Consider the following 18,485-nt stretch of genomic DNA (forward strand, 5'->3'; position numbering starts at 1 on the left):
ATGTCCACCACCACCAATGGTGCCTCCGTCGAGCGGCGTCGGGACAGCATCAAATCAACATCTAACGCTATGGGAGTCTACGTCATGGGACAGCGTCGAGTCGGAGACAAGTCCCCTGCTGCGGACGGTACAGACATCAGTACAGGAAGCCCCACCAGACTGTGTCCTGACGTCGTAACTGGGCTGCGTCCTTACGTCTCAAAGGGAAGCCCTACTGGACTGAGCCCAGACGTTGCGATGGCTCCGAAAAATGGAACCAGGGAACTCGATCGGCATCGAGGGCGAACCCGCCGGGAATCTCCCGATCAGAATCCCTACCAGCTCTGTGGGGCCCGAAGGCGCGCGAGGAAGAGAGGTTGACCCGAAGACGGTCTGCAAAGCCTAAAAAAAGGCTTCCATCTGGGCCCTAGTCACCCCTTCACCAGGAAATGGCGGATAGGTGTGGGTCGACTTCTGTGGAGCCGTCTCCGGCAAAGACCGAGAGGAACGTGCGCCAGCGTCACGGCTATGCGAGGCCGATGACCTCAGTGACTTCCACTTCTTGTGCCTACAGGAGGAAGGTGAATAGCGCCCACGTGATCAGCTTCGCGTCCTGCCCCGAGCAGGACCCCCAGCACAGGATGGGGATTGACACCACTTAGACTCCGAACGGAACAGCTGGGCGGACAGCAATTTCATCTGGTGTTCCCTCAAGGACTTCAGTTTCAGCCGCTTAAAGGATGTGCACTCCTCAGAGTCGTTGTGCTCTCCCAAACACCACATACAAATGGCGTGCGGATCAGTCGCCAACATCTGCTGTGCACAGGTTTCACATGCCTTGAAACCCAAAGCCATCGGCATACTGTTCCAGACACGAAAGGCGTTGATAAGGCCAAGAAACAAAAAGGGGAACTGCTTCTCCTGAATCTGCGTTGCAGCGCGGAACAGAAAACTGATGTCAGCGTGCCGGGAGGGACTTATATGGCTCCACTGGCGTCATATCCGGGGATAACGTCAGGGCGGAGCCATCTGATGCCATCCCCTGGCGCGCAGAGGTACTGCTGGAAAATCTCCAGATCCAGACTGGTGCCTGGGGGAGATTCTAAGTTAAGGAATTTGCGGCTAGAAGTCTCTATCAGATACAGTTGTAGTCTTACCTTACTTGGTTTTCAGACAAAAGACTTAGCTAAAAAAAAACTTTGGAAAAAAATGTAGTTCAATATTTTTTTCTCAAAATATCTATTGTTTCACAAAAAATCTCTTTTAATCTCTTTTACAACGACCCACATGCTCTGTCAAAATACCCGTGCCTGAGGAATCTGTGTTCCATGCGTATACCTCTAATAGATGTAATTTTCCCAAGTTCTTCCTTCATAAGTGACAACATCTACAACACATAAAAGTTGAACAAGGGTGAGGGCAGTTTGACGTCTCGGTAGACCACCATAGGAGAATGTGCTAGTGACGTATGAATAGTTCACACATGCTGCTTCCAGTCAGAAAGAATGAATCCTCTTTTCCTCAATTAATTCCATACATTGTATTTGCACTTTACAAATCGCATACCTAGGTTTATGTGCAGCAGAAAGATTTGCTTTTTGTATACAATATGATTTAATGGGTAAAGATGATTTACAGTCTTCTGTGGTGCTGTCCCAATCTACCCAACTTGTTATCTTGACTATGTGGTTGAAAATGCATTTCGTAAGGAGTTGCATGTGAATGGCGACCTGTCACAAGTATCCAGCAGCCCCCATACGTTGTGGTACATTCACCACAGTTAGCAAATCGTTGCCGTGTGTAAAATCCTTCTTCATCCACCTATACTTGTGATCTTCCTCTCCTCACACTGCAACCCTTTGATGAGGGGCCTTGGTTGAACCCACGCCTATGCCTTGCAATTGTTAGACCTCACTCAGATATAACTTGTTTCCTTAATCTTTTCTCTTGCTATGCAATATGGAAGCATTAGATGTACAGTGGGTAGGAATTTAATAATGTATCTTTTGCTAGCAGAACTTATAGAAACACAGTAACTGTGTAAGAACATGTTAAGTGTTTGTGAATGGTATTAACTGCACAGGCGCTAGATATCCATTCACCATCTTTTGTTATTCAAATGTGATATTTTTTAAGTGTTAGGAAAACATTTTTCCTCATAAGTAAAAGGAACATTTTAACAGGTCACATAATTCTCCCACTCATTTGATATTCTATTGATATTTTATTTTGAAACTAAAGCTAACTGACTCGCTTCAGGATGTTGAGACTGTTAGGAAGAATCGAAATTTGCCTAGCGTAGTAACGGTAAGTTTCAATTCTATTAAGGACACGGAGGCGAGGATTATGCTTTTCTCTCTTCGCTGTTTATTAACATCACATCGCACAGCAGCCAGAAAAGCCTCAAACTTGAAAAATGTTAGTATTCCCAACACAGGAATATCAGAAAACATTGCAATAACATCGTGTAATAACTACAAATCCCATGAGATGAACATTTAGGCAGTCCTTCTTTAGTGTCCATAAATCCCAATATAAGGCGTCCAACCAACGAACTCCTCCTCTTTCTTCGTGGCGAGTCAGGCCAAAGTCTCAAGCATCTCTTTTCGCACCATCATTCCCTGGCGGAAAAAAGAACAGCGTGAGCTAAGCCATACCGCTAAGCATGAAGGCAAATCAACAAACATGGCGTCAAGTCATCGACATGCAAGTCAAGAAAACAGTAACCATACTGCAAGTCGGAAAACGGATTACTTACTCCTGTACGGGCGGGATCTCCGCAGGAGGAATGGGTGGGATAATCCTCGCCTCCGTGTCCTTAATAGAATGGAAACTTACCGTTACTACGCTAGGCAAATTTCGATTCTATGTCAGGACCGGAGGCTTCAGATTATGCTTGTTTAAAGCTTGTTCACCACCAAACTAGCAATATCCACCACTGGCTTAAAATAGAACCTTTTGAAGGTGGAATCCGAAGACCAATCCGCAGCGCGCATGAGGTCTTCTAAACGTGCCCCAAGGGCAAAAGATTTTGAGGCCATGGCCCCTCTTGCTGAGTGAGCTCCGAACTGCCTCGTATCAATACCAGCTTCCTGCATTACCCAACGCACCCACCGGGCTATAGTGGTGGAAGAGACAGCCTTGTGCGGTTTGCGCAGCGCAATCAGTAACTGCCGTTTGCCCGGAGGCGAAGTTCCGTCGTAACATCCTCATAGGTTTTCAAACACTGAACCACACACAACTTGGGGGCATCTGCAAATGCCGGATAGGAAATAGACCTTGTAGCCGATTTTGTGCGGCGACCCACGGTAAAGGTCACCCCATCCGGGGAGAACGCTCTCGCCGTGACATCCAGGGCACGCACATCAGACACTCTGCAACAAGACACTAAGCACAAGAGCATCGCCAGTTTAGCTGACAGTTCTTTTAAGGAAAGATACTTGTTAGGCTGTCAGGAAAGAAAAAGGTTCAGCACCACGTTAACATCCCACAGGACGGAATACCGTGGCTCCGGCGGTAAAGCCAGACGTACTCCTCTAAGAAGGTGACATACCAGGGGATGCTCCCCAACCGCCGCTCCATCTATATGTACACGAGCCGCTGATATGGCGGAACGTATCGTATTAATCGTCCGGTATGCCAAACCGGCGGTAGAGAGTTCTGCAAGAAAATTCAGGATAGGAACGAGGCCTGCAACCACGGGATCCAAACCCCGAAGACACCAACGAACCCACCTGGTCCAAGCCGATCTATACCTCTTGGCAGTGCTGCCTGCCCAGGCCTTGGACAAAAAATGCTGAGCTGAGTTCGAAAGGCCAGGGAGCGACCAACGTCGCCTGAAAGCCTCCATGCCATGAGGCGGAGAGAACCCTGGAGGAGATGGTGAGGGACCCCGTCTAGATTGAGGAGAAGACGAGGAAGCCGGGGGAGTAGGATTGGAGAATCCCAGGAAAGTTCCAGAAGAACTGGAAACCACACTTGCGACCTCCAAACGGGCGTCACCATCACCACATCCGCCATCTGACGGCGAATCTGGGCCGCGGCCCGTACTATCATGGAGAAAGGCGGGAAGGCATACGGCCGTTCCTGACTCCAGTCTTGGAGGAATGCATCCGTCGCTTCCGCCAAGGGATCCGGTCTCCAGCTGAAGAACCTCGGAAGCTGGAAGTCCAGACGGGACGCAAACAGGTCCATGGAAAACGGACCCCAGCACGCCGCCAGCCAGCGGAACACTTGAACATCCAGCTTCCACAGACTGGAGTCTCGGAGATACCTCGAGTGCCAATCCGCCACCTGATTGGGCCGACCCGGCAGGTATTCCGCCTGAACCGAGACTTGATGAGCGAGACAATAATCCCAAAAGTCTTTCGCCAGGTCCGCAAGGGCTCTTGACCGCGGACCCGCTAAGTGGTTCACATACCGAACCGCTGAGACATTGTCCATCCGCAGAAGGACGCATGACTTCACCGAGTCCCTCGTCCAGCAACGGACGGCGAACGAGCCTGCTAGAAGTTCCAAACAGTTGATGTGAAGTCGCTGTTCGTCTGACGACCAAGCGCCGCCTGTGGAAAAATCCCCGCAGCGGGCGCCCCAGCCAGACCTGCTGGCGTCGGACTCTATCACCAGGTCTGGAACGGACCCGAAAATCGCGCGGCCGTTCCACGCCTCCATGTGGGCTAGCCACCAAGACATTTCCTCTTTGACCTCCACCGACAGGGGAATCAAGTGGTCGTAGGAAAGCCCTCTGCGCAAATGGTGCGCCTTCAGTCGCTGAAGGGCCCGATAATGAAGAGGGCCCGGGAATATCGCCTGAATGGACGATGAGAGAAGGCCTACTACTCTGGCCACCTGCCGGAGGGAGGTGTGTGACTTGGAGATAGTTTGCCGAAGCAGATGCTTTATTTTGGCCATCTTTCTGGACGGCAGACTGAGAGTCGATTTCACCGAGTCCACCACAAAGCCCAGAAACACCATTTGCTGGGCGGGGGTGAAAACCGACTTCTCCCTGTTGACAATAAACCCCAGACCTTGTAACAGGGAGATTGTCTGAGACAGATGGGCGGCCAACTTGCTCGGGTCCTGGCCCAACAGCAAGATGTCGTCCAGATAGACGATAAGCCGAATCCCCTGACTCCGCAGGGTTTCTATGGCCGGGTGCAGAATTTTTGTAAAGCACCAAGGGGCCGAGGAAAGACCGAACGGAAGGGCCTTGAACTCGAACACCATGTCCTTCCAGCAGAACTGAAGGAAACGACGATGCGGGGGGTAAATCGGAACCACCAGATACGCATCCTTGAGGTCCAGACGGACCATCCAGTCGTTCGGGAGCAAAACGTCCCTCAAAAGATGGATGCCCTCCATCTTGAAGTGATTGTACACCACCCAGCCATTGAACTCCCTGAGGTTGATGACTGGTCGTCTGCCCCCGTCCACTTTTTCCACAAGAAAAATATTGCTCAGGAAACCCCGGGGGTGGCGCGTTGTTCGACAAATAGCCCCCTTGCGCAGTAGCGCCGAGACTTCTTCGTCGATCAAGAGCGCGTCCGATTGGGAAAACATTATAGGCCGGGGAGGCTCCGCCTGGCACGGCTGGTCGTAAAACTCTATGCGGAATCCCCGCACGGTTTGAAGGACCCATGCGTCCGTTGTAATAGCCTCCCATGCTTGGGGGAAACACGCCAACCTCCCCCCAATAACCACCTGATCTGCAGGGATAACACTCACCGTGTGAACTGTTGCCGCCGGAATCGTTCCGGAAGTTTCCGCGTCCTCTGAAACGCTGACCTCTGGTGGGGTAGAAGTTGTTATAATTCGCGTTGGAGTTGTAGCCTCCTCTGCCGGAGCCATGCCCCTTTCCGGGCTGTTGTTGACCACCACGGCCGGTCGTGAGGCCCCTACCACGACGAGCCCCCCGGGAAAAACGCTGGTGGAAGACCCGCTTGATGGTCGACTGGGCCTTATCCAGGGAGGTGAAGGTGGAAACAAACTTCCCCAGTTCCTTAATGAATGGTTCACCAAAGAGTCCACCTTGGGCGACAGCGCCAGCTTCAGACGAAGCCAAATCGCCTAACTTGGGATCCAATTTTATCAGAAGCGACCGACGCCGCTCGGTCGACAGGGCACAGTTGGCATTCCCCAAGAAGACAACCGCCCGCTGCGCCCAGTTGGACAATACTTCCGGGCAAATGGCGCTGCCCGACACCTTGGCTTCTTCGGCCATATCGAGAATCTTGGTGAGGGGGCCAATGGTGTCCAAGAGTTTGTCCTGGCAGGAGCGCCAGGAATGGTCGATCCCCTTCCGGGGGTCCTTGACGAACTTCGCCATGAAGGTGGCCATTTTCCCATCAAGTTCCGGCGTCATGGCCACCTTCCCCTCCAGAGTCGGGCGAGGACATTCGCCCCTCAAACAGCTGCGCGCCTCCTTCTCCAAGGGCTTGCGGAGGCGGCCCGCCACAAACTGCGCCACCTTATCCCCAGGCGCCCAGGCGGCCGACCGCGGGTGCATGATCTCGTCCGGGTCCAGCATGCCCGAAGTGTCCTTGGGCAACTCCGTCGAATTGGACGACGGTCGCCATGACCGCACGGAGTCCCCATCGTCGTCGTCGTCATCGGTATCCGCGGGGGAAGCCCCCCCCGGGGAGGTCGGGACAACGTTCGCCGGTGCAGAAGGTGTCTGAGGCGGAGGCGCCTCGGGGGTCGAACCAGACGCTTTAGCCAGAAAAGCGTCGCGTAGGCGCTCGAAAGCGTCCTTATCCACACCTTGCGAACCACTGGGACCCGCGTCCCCACGTGACTTTTTGGCCGCCGGAGGCTGGCCAGGATCGGTGGCGGGGGATCCCCCTGGGCAATGCGGGCTGAAAGTCTGTCCTCCATAGGCCCAACGATCTCCTGCACACACCGGTAAATCGACTCGTCCACAGCCGCATAAAACTCGTCGTCCTGGAGGTATTGGTGGGACTCCTCCTCCTCGACGTAGTACCCCTCAGCCATGGCGCTAAGCAGTAGATAAGAAAGTGAAACTGAGGGTTCTGATGGCGTACACAGACTGCCACGTGTGGGCCGACCGAAGGTTGGCAAAGGATGTATGCCGGTGGAACCGGACAAATAAAAGGCAGCACCAGCCTTTACAGTGCGCCGACCCTCTCTCCAGAGACCGGGCCGCACCGCCTCCCAGCGCGCTCGAGCGGGGAACACCCCAGCGGAAGCTGTTGCAGAAGAAGGTGCTGAAATCGCCCGCAGGCTTCAACGTGGGTACAACCACTGTACAGACCCCACCGGGGCGTTCAAGTACGGGACAGTACAACCCAAAAAGGGTGTCAGGGTTAGGCGGCAGCAGGGCACCTGCGAGGTCGACTCCCCAGCGCAGCTCCAATCAATGAGACGACAACTGCGCGCGGGCAGGCGACACGCAACGGCTCCCTCTAGCGGTGACTCAGCACCGCGGAATACACGGGGACATCGCGTAAGGGGCGAAGGCGTCCCCGCGATGGAAGGGGCTCTGGAAGGGAAGAAAAACCCCACAGGCCCCCCAAAGCAACAACAATGCAAATATAATAGAAGAAAACACAAAAAACCTCAACAAACACAAAAGTGCAAGAGAGGGATAATAGCACTTAACTGGCTGCGAAGCAGCGAAGAAAGAGGAGGAGTTCGTTGGTTGGACGCCTTATATTGGGATTTATGGACACTAAAGAAGGACTGCCTAAATGTTCATCTCATGGGATTTGTAGTTATTACACAATGTTATTGCAATGTTTTCTGATATTCCTGTGTTGGGAATACTAAAATTTTTCAAGTTTGAGGCTTTTCTGGCTGCTGTGCGATGTGATGTTAATAAACAGCGAAGAGAGAAAAGCATAATCTGAAGCCTCCGGTCCTGACATAGAATCTAGTCTTTGAGAAGTGGGCTAAGTTAAAAGCATGGGAGAGAGATGTCCCAGTCTCAGTATGCCCTGCATAAATTACGATTCAGAAAAGGGGGTGGTGATGAACAGAGTGTCTGAATTAAGCAGACCACTCTTACCCAGTCCAAAGATCAGGGCTTGATCCATCACCGTTATTTATCTCACTGCACCATCCCAGCTCAGAACCTGGCTATATGCAAATCAGTCTGTCCCTGGCCCAGTGCATCATGGGAACAGGGCAGACTAAACTGCCAAGCCAATTCTTCACCAGAAAGGAGACAAGCTACCGGGGACAGGTTTCTGGCATTTCAGCCGTCTTCGGCCCGGCTTGCTTGAATCCTGATGATGCAGTGAGAAAGGGACTCATGTCTGAGTATACCCTGCCACACCTATAGTGGCCAAAAACGATTCAGAAAAGGGGGTGGTGATGAACAGAGTGTCTGAATTAAGCAGACCACTCTTACCCAAGACGGCTGTAATGCCAGAAACCGGTCCCCGGAAGCTTGTTTCCTTCCCAGTATAAGAATTGGCTTGGTAGTTTGGTCTGCCCTGTTCCCCTGATGCACTGGGCCAGGGACAGACTAATTTGCATGTAGCCAGGTTCTGAGCTGGGATGGTGCAGTGAGCTAAAAAACGGTGATGGATCAAGCCCTGATCTTTAGACTGGGTGGGAGTGTTCTGCTTAATTCAGATACTCTGTCCATCACCACCCCCTTTTCTGAATCGTTTTGTCCACCATAAGCGTGGAAGGGTTTACTCAGATGTGAGTCCCTTGCTCACTGCACCATCAGGATTCAAGCAAGCCGGGCCGAAGACGGCTGTAATGCCAGAAACCGGTCCCCGGAAGCTTGTTTCCTTCCCAGTATAAGAATTGGCTTGGTAGTTTGGTCTGCCCTGTTCCCATGATGCACTGGGCCAGGGACAGACTAATTTGCATGTAGCCAGGTTCTGAGCTGGGATGGTGCAGTGAGCTAAAAAACGGTGATGGATCAAGCCCTGATCTTTAGACTGGGTGGGAGTGTTCTGCTTAATTCAGATACTCTGTCCATCACCACCCCCTTTTCTGAATCGTTTTGTCCACCATAAGCGTGGAAGGGTATACTCAGATGTGAGTCCCTTGCTCACTGCACCATCAGGATTCAAGCAAGCCGGGCCGAAGACGGCTGTAATGCCAGAAACCGGTCCCCGGAAGCTTGTTTCCTTCCCAGTATAAGAATTGGCTTGGTAGTTTGGTCTGCCCTGTTCCCATGATGCACTGGGCCAGGGACAGACTAATTTGCATGTAGCCAGGTTCTGAGCTGGGATGGTGCAGTGAGCTAAAAAAAACGGTGATGGATCAAGCCCTGATCTTTAGACTGGGTGGGAGTGTTCTGCTTAATTCAGATACTTTGTCCATCACCACCCCCTTTTCTGAATCTGCATAAATTACACATCTTGCACAGTACAATTCACTCTTGGTGCCCGAAACATTACCTCATGAGTTTAATTCTAACTAACTAAAAGTGCTAATGAGTGTCAATTGTGATGGTGAATGGTGGAGGAAATTGGAAATGGGCTGAGACGTCAAGTTCTTTCCACATCTGACAGTGATTTATGTCAGTGCTTTATTAATCTATCTGTACAGAGACTTCTATGCAGTCAAAAAGTTATAAAATAATAACATTTGAAAAAATACAGCATCGTAGTAAAGGCATAAAAGTAAACAGCTGGGCAAGACAGTAAAACTGCAACAGGCAGAACAACTAAGAACTCTGTACATGGTGCTTACCTAAACCTGGTTCACTGGCACTACCTGAGCCACAGAAAAGAGTCAGTAAACAACATTAGTCTAGTTATACATAAGGCTCATCCTAAATGGTTGGTTCAAAATATACCACTTGGCTACAACTGTTATTGGCACTAGAACACTTCTAGATTGAGACCTTCCTGACTGGCAACAAAAGCTAGTTATGCGCTGATCCCATATACCAGTACCATGCTTAAAAGGTGGGTCCAAGCCAGGATCTTGAACCATGGACTGGGGAAGCAGTTTGATGAAAGGACTAAGTGAGGACTGTTTCCATCACATAGCTAACTGAATGCTTCATTCAGAATTTATTTTATGTGCTAAAAACCATGACTGTGAGAACATGAACGGGTGGTCTTATGCAAACAATCACCCACTGCACAAGTCACACAAAAACATGCTTCAGAAAACGTTTTGCACTCACAAAAGTACCTTACTGGATCACTCGCTAACCTGATCCAAGGACTTACAAGCATTTTCTCCATACTCAAGAATGACATTCGCGCATCTGCCAAGATGAACCACTGGCACCACACCTTCATTGAAATCCTTTTGACTGCTTGCTTTCAAGCTCACAATAAAGCGCAGAAGTATTCAACATCTACATGAGCTGGCTAGGCTGAATCTAAGCCCAGTATGTCCTCTGACCATGTCCAAGTAAACACTTCACCATTAGTGCTTTTCAGAACAATGTATACTATTCATAGACTTTAATAGGCCCCCACAATAAAAAGTTCATCCTAATTTCAGTTTGGACGATGACCCCATTGAATTCCAGTGAGGCGTTATAGTTTGCTATTGATACTTAAGAGCTTTAAGTTACAAGTTTCTTGTTTCTCTAATTTCCTTTGTCTGAAAATGACATTCCTGGTCTCTAAATGCATGTTCAATTGTGCTTGCCTTTATGTGTTATTCCCTCAATTCCCCAGATCAATGGTTTTACTGTGAAGGTGGCATTGATAGTGGTAGTTGTAGTTTTGTTGACAGTGATGTTGGTGGAGGTGGTGCGGTACTGGTGTGATAAACAAATCGCAAATATGAGATCATGTAAGAGTCAGGCTAGTGTGCAAGTCTTGACAAAAGCTTAAAGTAATTAAAAACAACAGGATTGCTTTCTCCCTACAATGCATGTATGAGATGATAAAAAAGGTGTGCGAAAAAGAGTGATGATTGAGCATAATTTTTAGATGTAAAATGGCTGCTCATGCATTCCAAAGCAAGCATTCCGCAGGATGTGGAATGATACACTGAAAAGCCAATAGCATGCGCTCATACTTTGTATACTATAAATAATAGGTAGTGCAGGCAGCTGCACTGTCAACCCAAACTTAAAAATAAATACTTAAGAACTAGTACAATCACAGCTTAAGCAAGTGGTGTTTTCCTAATCAGAGCACTGGAATGTTGAACGCTCCACTGAAGACAATGGAGTAGCTCTGAGCTTAGAATGGCTGGTATAAGCGCTCTGTTCCAACATTCGTCTTTTTGTTTCTCACTTTTTAATTTAGAACATTCTACCCTCAGTGGGTTGAATGTTCCAATAGCCATACAGCCCTTCTGCCTCGGACTATACCAATTGTGAAAGGCCTTCACCCTTGCTAAAGCCTAAAACACAGGTTCAGGGCCTTTAACAAACGATATAGCCCTCTGCAGCGGGTTGTAAGGCTATAAAGTTATACATAATTAAATACTCCACAAACCTTCTTTAAAGTTTTCATATACACCACAGCTTTCTTCTTGTTTTGTAACATGCACTCAGCTGACACAGGGTTCATGAATTCGCTCCCTCCTTTAGGGCCGTAACTCAAGGAAGCTGTGAAGTAGTCGAGGTTGTTACTGAAGAAAGTTGCAATCTGAAAAATGCAAGAAAATAAACATTTTTATATAAATATTCTGATCAAAACAGTATCTTAGTTAAAAACGTGAAAATAAAAGTAAGAATCTTTCCCTGCTAAAAATTAAGTATTTTGATTGTTGGCGAGATAATTTTGACTTTTGATACTATAAAACAAGTGATGCTTACACATAGGCCTTATGCTTCCTTAGCAAGTGAGGACCATAAGGTAGCCTTATCTAATTAAAACATGTTCTCCACTCTCCTGACAGTTTCTATATCCCCTCTCTGCTATGCACAGAGCTCCTTTACTCCAGAGGTCTGATCTGTAGGACTAGTAATAATGGAAGGTCCACTCCGTGACTGTCAAAAAATGGTTTTCAATACAACCTTTCCTTCAATCACGGAATAAGTAAGAATTGCGGTATGAAATATTTATTTAGAAGTTTTGGAAATTACTAAAGGTCAACTTTCAGGACTTCAGAGTACTGACAGATACAAGTACAGCTTAATGAACAATAAGGATGCTAGAGTCAAATTGTGCTGGGTGAGTAACCCTGTTAATAGTTACCAGCTACAACCAATATGCTGTGCTTGTACTAGCCGAAAACGCTTTAGGAGTTAAGGCACATCCGTGCTACTATTTCAGTTTTCAAAAAGCATATTCTATGTATATTCTGTGAGACTAAGACTTTCCGGCTATCTTGCTGGATAATGTTTTTGCTTGTAGATATATTTTGGAACGAAAATGATGCATTAAAAAATAACAGTTGTACATATATAAACAGGAAGCCGTATGAAAATACCAGACCTGTGTCTGGATACAAAACTAAGAGCAGGAAAATATACTGCGGAAGCACTTCCCAGACTCTTAGACGATCCTGCTTTGCTCACATCTCAAGTAAACACAAGTATGAAAGTACCTTTTGTTCAATTTTTGTATCTGCAATTTTTGACACAGACCTACATTTAAAGTTGTGGAACAAACCCTCATTGCTTTAATAACATGGAAGATAGCAGATTACATATTGCACGTATGAATAATGTTAATGTTAATGTTATGGGAATTTGTATAGCGCACGGGTGCCCCAGCCAAGGGGCGTCCCGGCGCTGCGAGCTGACCAGAGAGCAGAGTGAAGGTGAATTGAGATACCCCATCAGCTCCACTTTTATCGATCATAGCTGCAGGTGTATAAGGGACATCATTAGTGTCATGGCTGAAGTTTCTCCGATGTTTATTTTCGATTGCTAACAGTAAAATGACAAAACAACAGGAGAATACCAAACAATAGACACACGCCTGCTTTGATCTACTTTGTGATGTGGTTGGGAAATGAGCCCATATATTTTTACTGTTGCTTTGTTTAACAGATTTCACTTGCATTACAAATTTGAGATAATTTAAGATTGAGGTACAGAAAGTCCATTCTATTTTTAAGTGTCATTTTTATTTGGAAAAAATACATTCCTTTGGAGTTTTGTCTGGAAATACAATGGAGCCAGTAATAGAAGATAGTGTTCACTCTACTATCAAAAACAACTTTTGAAGACTTTGGTGTTAATATAAAATGGTTAAAATGTGTTTTTTTACTGTTCCCAGTCAAAGTCTTCCAAACCCTAGGCAAGATGGTGGCCGAGTGAGCTGGCGTCTCTGACCTGGATGAATCACCCTCTCTAAATGCTTCAGCTACAGGATACCCCTCTCTAGCGAGATTGGACAAACTGAGTGGCATGATTAGAATTATTACGTGCTTATCGACCTCTGAATCCTGCAGCGAGTACAGGCTTTGGCGTTCCCCAGTCCTGTACCTGCCGGTGACTCATCAGTGCGCTGCTCTTGGTGCGCGCGGATTCTGGAGGTGTTAGTGTGGCAGTATGGCCTCGAAAATCATAGCCAAGTCAGCGGCAGCAAGGGCCCGGTGTGCTGCCGCCGCAGCCCGAGCCAACAGTCCAGGGGAGTCGGCCGACGCAGCAAAAGCCTTCCAGAAAGCGAGAGGGGGAGAAGCGGCAGGAGAAAGAGGTGTGGATTGCAACCGGGCCACCTCCAAAAGCAGCGGTAAGAACAAGCAGACAGTACCGTCTCTCTTCAAAAATGTGACTGTAAAATCTAAAATATCAGCGGATATCGGTGTGGGCAGGCAAGCATGCTCGGGTCCCACAAATACGTTTGAAGGTGTGCAAACAGCAGGAAATGCATCAGCTATACCGGGTCCCATGCGAGTGGTTAATGTGCCTTTTGATAATGAGGGGTCTGCGCAGGTATCTCCGGCTGAGCAAGGGCATCCTCACCAACAGGGGTCTATTGCGGATTACTAGTGGTTAGTAGCAATGAAGTTGATTCGGGGACTAGAATCCTGCAACCTTTGTCTAGCCTCCCGGTGAAGGGGACTATGGGAGACGTAGTCCAGCAAATGGTGAATACTGCAATTCCTGCGGATCCTCTCCTTGTTGTAAATACTCCTGAGTGTAAGACTACTAATGCAACTACAATTCATGCTGTCGATGGTAATGAATCCTCTAAGGACTTTGAAGGGGAGATTTTTTTTTCCCTATCGGAACACACTGCTTCGTCAATGGATGAAGAGGACGATCATGATCCAGAATGGACTGATGATGGCAGTGACGCTGGAGATTGGCGGTTAAATTAAGTTCTTAGCGAGGAGATATCGCCCAATGGCCCCCGTACAGTATGCAAAGTTAATGGTTTAAAGGCTCAGGATGTCTTAAGAGAGGGTGCAGATGTTCCTGGATTGGAGTATGCTAGCTGCAGGCTCCATTACACCGCATAACCAGTCTGATCTGCCACCAGGAGAGATTACACTTGCTCTTATCTACCAGACGATCATGGCGCATCGCTAGGAGTCATGCCAGGAGAGTGTCCGTACACAGGGGGTGTGCCGCAGAGTCCAAAATTCAATTCGTAGAGTCTCTAAAACCTGCACGGACATTGCAGCAAGTATTGGAGAGGCCGAGGAGAGGATCTCTAATTTAGAGGATGCCCTAGCAGCACAAAAGGGTGTAACTGATATGATTGGTGCACAAAAAAAAAGACATTCTGTGGAAGCTGACTGACTTAGAAAATAGGACCAGAAGGAATAATCTTAGGATTCTAGGGATCCCGGAAGGCCGTGAAGGAGGCGATGTGAGGAAATTTGTCGTCCAACTGTTTGCCGAGGCATTCCCTGAAGTAAAGCAGTGGGATTGGCAGCTTGAGGTGTTGCGAGTGCATCGTTTTCCCTCTAAGCAGAGGCAAAAGTCTGGAACATCAGGGGACAAACCTCGTGCTATTTTGATATGCCTCAATAATTTTTTGGCGCGGGAGAAGATATACGATCTAGCAAGACCTGACAGAAAGAGGCGGGGGAAAGATTGTGAATTCTTTGTCCGGCCGGATTTCTGTCCAGCCACAGTTGAGCAGAGGTGGTAGCTCCGTCAGCTGATATCCCCCTTTCAGGCAAAGGGTGCACAAGCTTTTTTGCTCTTTCCCTCCAAATTGAAAATTATTTATCAGGGACAGACAAGATTCTTCTTGTCTGAAATTCAGGCCAAGGTGCATCTGGGTACTATATAGCTAAGGAGGGGGTAGCTTTCCTGATATGTCTCTATCACTAGTTTTATGGGGGTTAAACGGCTAGAGATGGGGCGAGTAAGATTGCATGGGGTATATACCTCTATTTTCTTTTTATTTTCTCTTTGTTAGGAGGCTTATTAAAGCAATCGTCTTCAGCCCCCAGTTATTAGGTGTGAGGGGATCCAGGGGAGAATGGGGAACCAGCTCTTTCCATCACAATAACCTTGGTCCTGTTGCCACATAAGGATGCTGTAAGGGATGGGCGGGTGGAGGGGGTTTCAGGGGGAAGAGGGGAGTTGGTGGGGAGGGGGAGGGTTCACGCTCACGTTGGCGCAGGAATGATATAGCAGTTGTGGCTTCAAAATTTGATCAATGCTGTTTTATCGGCTCTTATTGTCCATAAATGTGGAAAATGTACAGCGGAGATTAAACGATTTCTTTGGTTTAGATGGGGCAGGGTAAACTTATTTTAAGTTCATGGAACATCTGTGGCCTCAACGATGCTAAAAAGCAGGCATCATTCTCTAAAATTGTACACACTATGTAATTAGATGTATTATGTATATAGGAGACACATATACCTTGAGGAAGGCCCGAGTGTTTGAAGCTGCCCGGGTACGATCTAATAGCCTGTTCCAGACAGACCTCCATGATTAGAGGGGTGGCCATCTTATTGAAGCGAAGATTTGGGGTCTGTACAAAGGTCGGAGAGGACAGAATGGGCAGATGGCTTATAGCTGAAATATTAGTTGATAAGAGGCCGCTAACTATATGCACTATATATGGTCCAAATAGAGATGACCCGGAAGTATTTAAATACCTAAAAGCAGAATTAGCTACTTGGCCGTATCCACTTTTTGTTTGTGGAGATATGAATATCAATTTATCTAGTAACTTTAACTTGGCAGGGGATCATAATTATTGTGGTAGGAAACCCAAAGTGTTTAAGGAACTTCAGACTTTAGTACAAGAACTTGGTGTCATTGATTTGTAGTATCGGCATAATAAAGTGGATGATGGATACACAATCTACTCTGCTCCCCACAACAAACTGGTCCGGCTTAATTATTTTTTTGTTTCGGATCAGTTGGCTGAAGCATCCTCTATCGCTGCTCCTCTTAGGATCCTATCAGATAATAATCCACTGATCGTAGAATGTCCCTGGTCTCGTATAAGTAGAGCTCCTAGGGTGTGGACTTTTGAAAGGAAGCTTTTGTTGGATGAGGTTTACCAGGCTCAAATGAAAAAATGGTTAGTTGAATTCTTAGACATCAATAGGGGAACCGCATCAGATCATATGGTCTGGGAAGCCCTAAAGGCCGCTGTTCGTGGAGAGACTTGTTCAGAGAGACATTAGCATCGGTTTAAGTGCCGTTCCGCTGCCACTAGACCCTGTTACGCTAGTGACCCGTTCTTTTTCTGGCAAGCGCTTAGAGACCAGTGGTGATTTGCGCTATATAAAAATGAAATAACATAACAGAGACCAAGAGTTTCTCTTCCTTTCGTTGGAAGCTAGGACACGAGCTGGTGAAGGGTCGTATTGAGGAACTCAGGCTCGCAGAGCTAGAATTATCCTCCAAAATCAAGAACGGCCAAAAAAGGGAGAAAAAAAAAGAAAAACCCCAGTCACTTCCACTCTTTCAGTGTTAAGGCTGAATGTACTTTATTTCTCCAAAGTTTGTCACAGTTACCATTCCTTCTCCATACTTCACCATAAGTCAACTTGAAACAAAACATGGTTCCTCTCCGTGGCATCCCTCACCAGAGATTTGGAAAACTGTCTTTTTGGAGTGAAGGGTGAAGTGTGGCATCATAGTGAGCTGTGTAAGCAGCATGTGAGGGTGCTTCCCTGATCACTTGTAACACTGAATGTTCAAGCTGTGCACATTGTCAAAGGCGGAACCAATGATGCCAGGTGGAATGAGTGAGAGGAGATGTACAGAAGACTTGAGCCTCATAATGGGGTGTGCTTTTATCTGGTAAAGTGTGAACATTCATATCTTCATTGGAAATGAGGAGTAAAGGGACCAACAGATAGGGATACCAAATGCATCCATGTCTACATGGACATTATTTTCACTTCCTGGGCTTTTCCTTTTTATTGCACTGTACTGCAGTCTGGGAGTAATATTCTTCGTTCACTACCCCTACCCCTTTGCTATGTGCTGTCTGGGGTTGTCCTGCAGTAGCTGATTCTCCCAAGTAAAGGAAAAGGACTTTGCTGTGCCCGCCCCCTGCTTGAGAGGAGTCTCCAATGGCCTGTGGGTGCTGGCCTCCTGTTGTAGGAAACTCAGGGACATCAAAGTATCCAAGTCTTTCTCTTCCAACTGCGCTGTGTGTGTCTGCCTTCACACACCCCTTCGTGTACTGCGATTGTTGTGGAGTCTGCAGAGTTAAGGGAGGACGACGCTGAGGACTTGCCTATCGATCATCTGCTTCAGGCCTCGCTTCTTCTGAGAGCTGCGATGCACAACCCCCGGAGAGAAAACCGCCTAAAAACCTTTGTCTGATCACCGCCTCTGGCATGAGTCCGGGGTCAAGATTCACCCTGACGGTAAGGGGCAGTGCACTGCATACTCTGCTGCGAGGCATGCCTAGCAACTGAAATCTCTCGATGTGGGGAAGCTGTCGTCGACTTAGACCCGCCCAGCAGGACGTCAGCCGCATCCTCTGGATAGCAAGGAGGCGCTCCCTTCAGGAAGGAGCTGCCCAGCTTTCCGTCACACAGCGTCTCCAAGGATTCCACCCTCTGCGGCCGGGAGACTGGGGGAACCTCAAGGTGGTGTTTCCCTGGGCCGCTCTGAGCTCCTGCTACTGTTAAAGAGCAGTCCGAGTCGTGGGCAGGAGCGACGCTTGAGGATAGAGCGACCCCCCTTCCCCGCAGGTGGTGGTGGCGTCGGCCCCAGCCGGGGCTCCCTCACACAACGGAGAAGCCGAGAGGTGCGAGAACAGACACAGGACCCATGCCCAGGTAACACTCAGTCCTGAAGTCTGAGCCACCTTGCACTGACTTTCCAACGACCCGGAGTGGGTTGAGGGCTTAAGTGATACTGCTGTTTCGGTTAAGGGCAACTGGGGCACCTTTATGTGATCAGGAGAGCACATTAATTCCTAAGGGATAAAATTGGTGACTGGGGCACCGTTATTTTGGATACAGGAGCCTGTGTTTTTGTTTGCTAAAAGGATTAGTGACAACTGAGGCACATTTATGCTATTGCGACGGACATGTACTTTTACTAATGCGATTAATGGAGATTAATGCATTTTTGAGACACCATATTTCAAACCTGTGACTCATTGATACTACAGCATTTTCTGAAAATACAAAGGTTATATATTTTTTACATACCTTTGTGCAGAGTTTCCTGTGTGATGTGCCCAAGGTGATAATTGGTCATGCTTGAGTGTGTG

At 48.0% G+C, this 18,485-nt stretch overlaps 1 protein-coding gene across 1 annotated transcript in view; it reads right to left on the bottom strand.

The window, feature by feature from the left end:
* The window catches only part of PPP1R21 (protein phosphatase 1 regulatory subunit 21), a 383,731-nt gene that overhangs the window by 151,687 nt on the left and 213,559 nt on the right, over positions 1-18,485 (bottom strand). Inside the window, exon 15 of the mRNA XM_086927763.1 lies at positions 11,370-11,522. Within this exon, the coding sequence (XP_086783889.1) occupies positions 11,370-11,522 (153 nt within the window). The remainder of the gene's footprint in view (positions 1-11,369; positions 11,523-18,485) is intronic.

Source organism: Lissotriton vulgaris, chromosome 6 (assembly GCF_964263255.1).
Source record: "Lissotriton vulgaris chromosome 6, aLisVul1.2, whole genome shotgun sequence".
In the NCBI taxonomy this organism is placed as follows: domain Eukaryota; kingdom Metazoa; phylum Chordata; class Amphibia; order Caudata; family Salamandridae; genus Lissotriton; species Lissotriton vulgaris.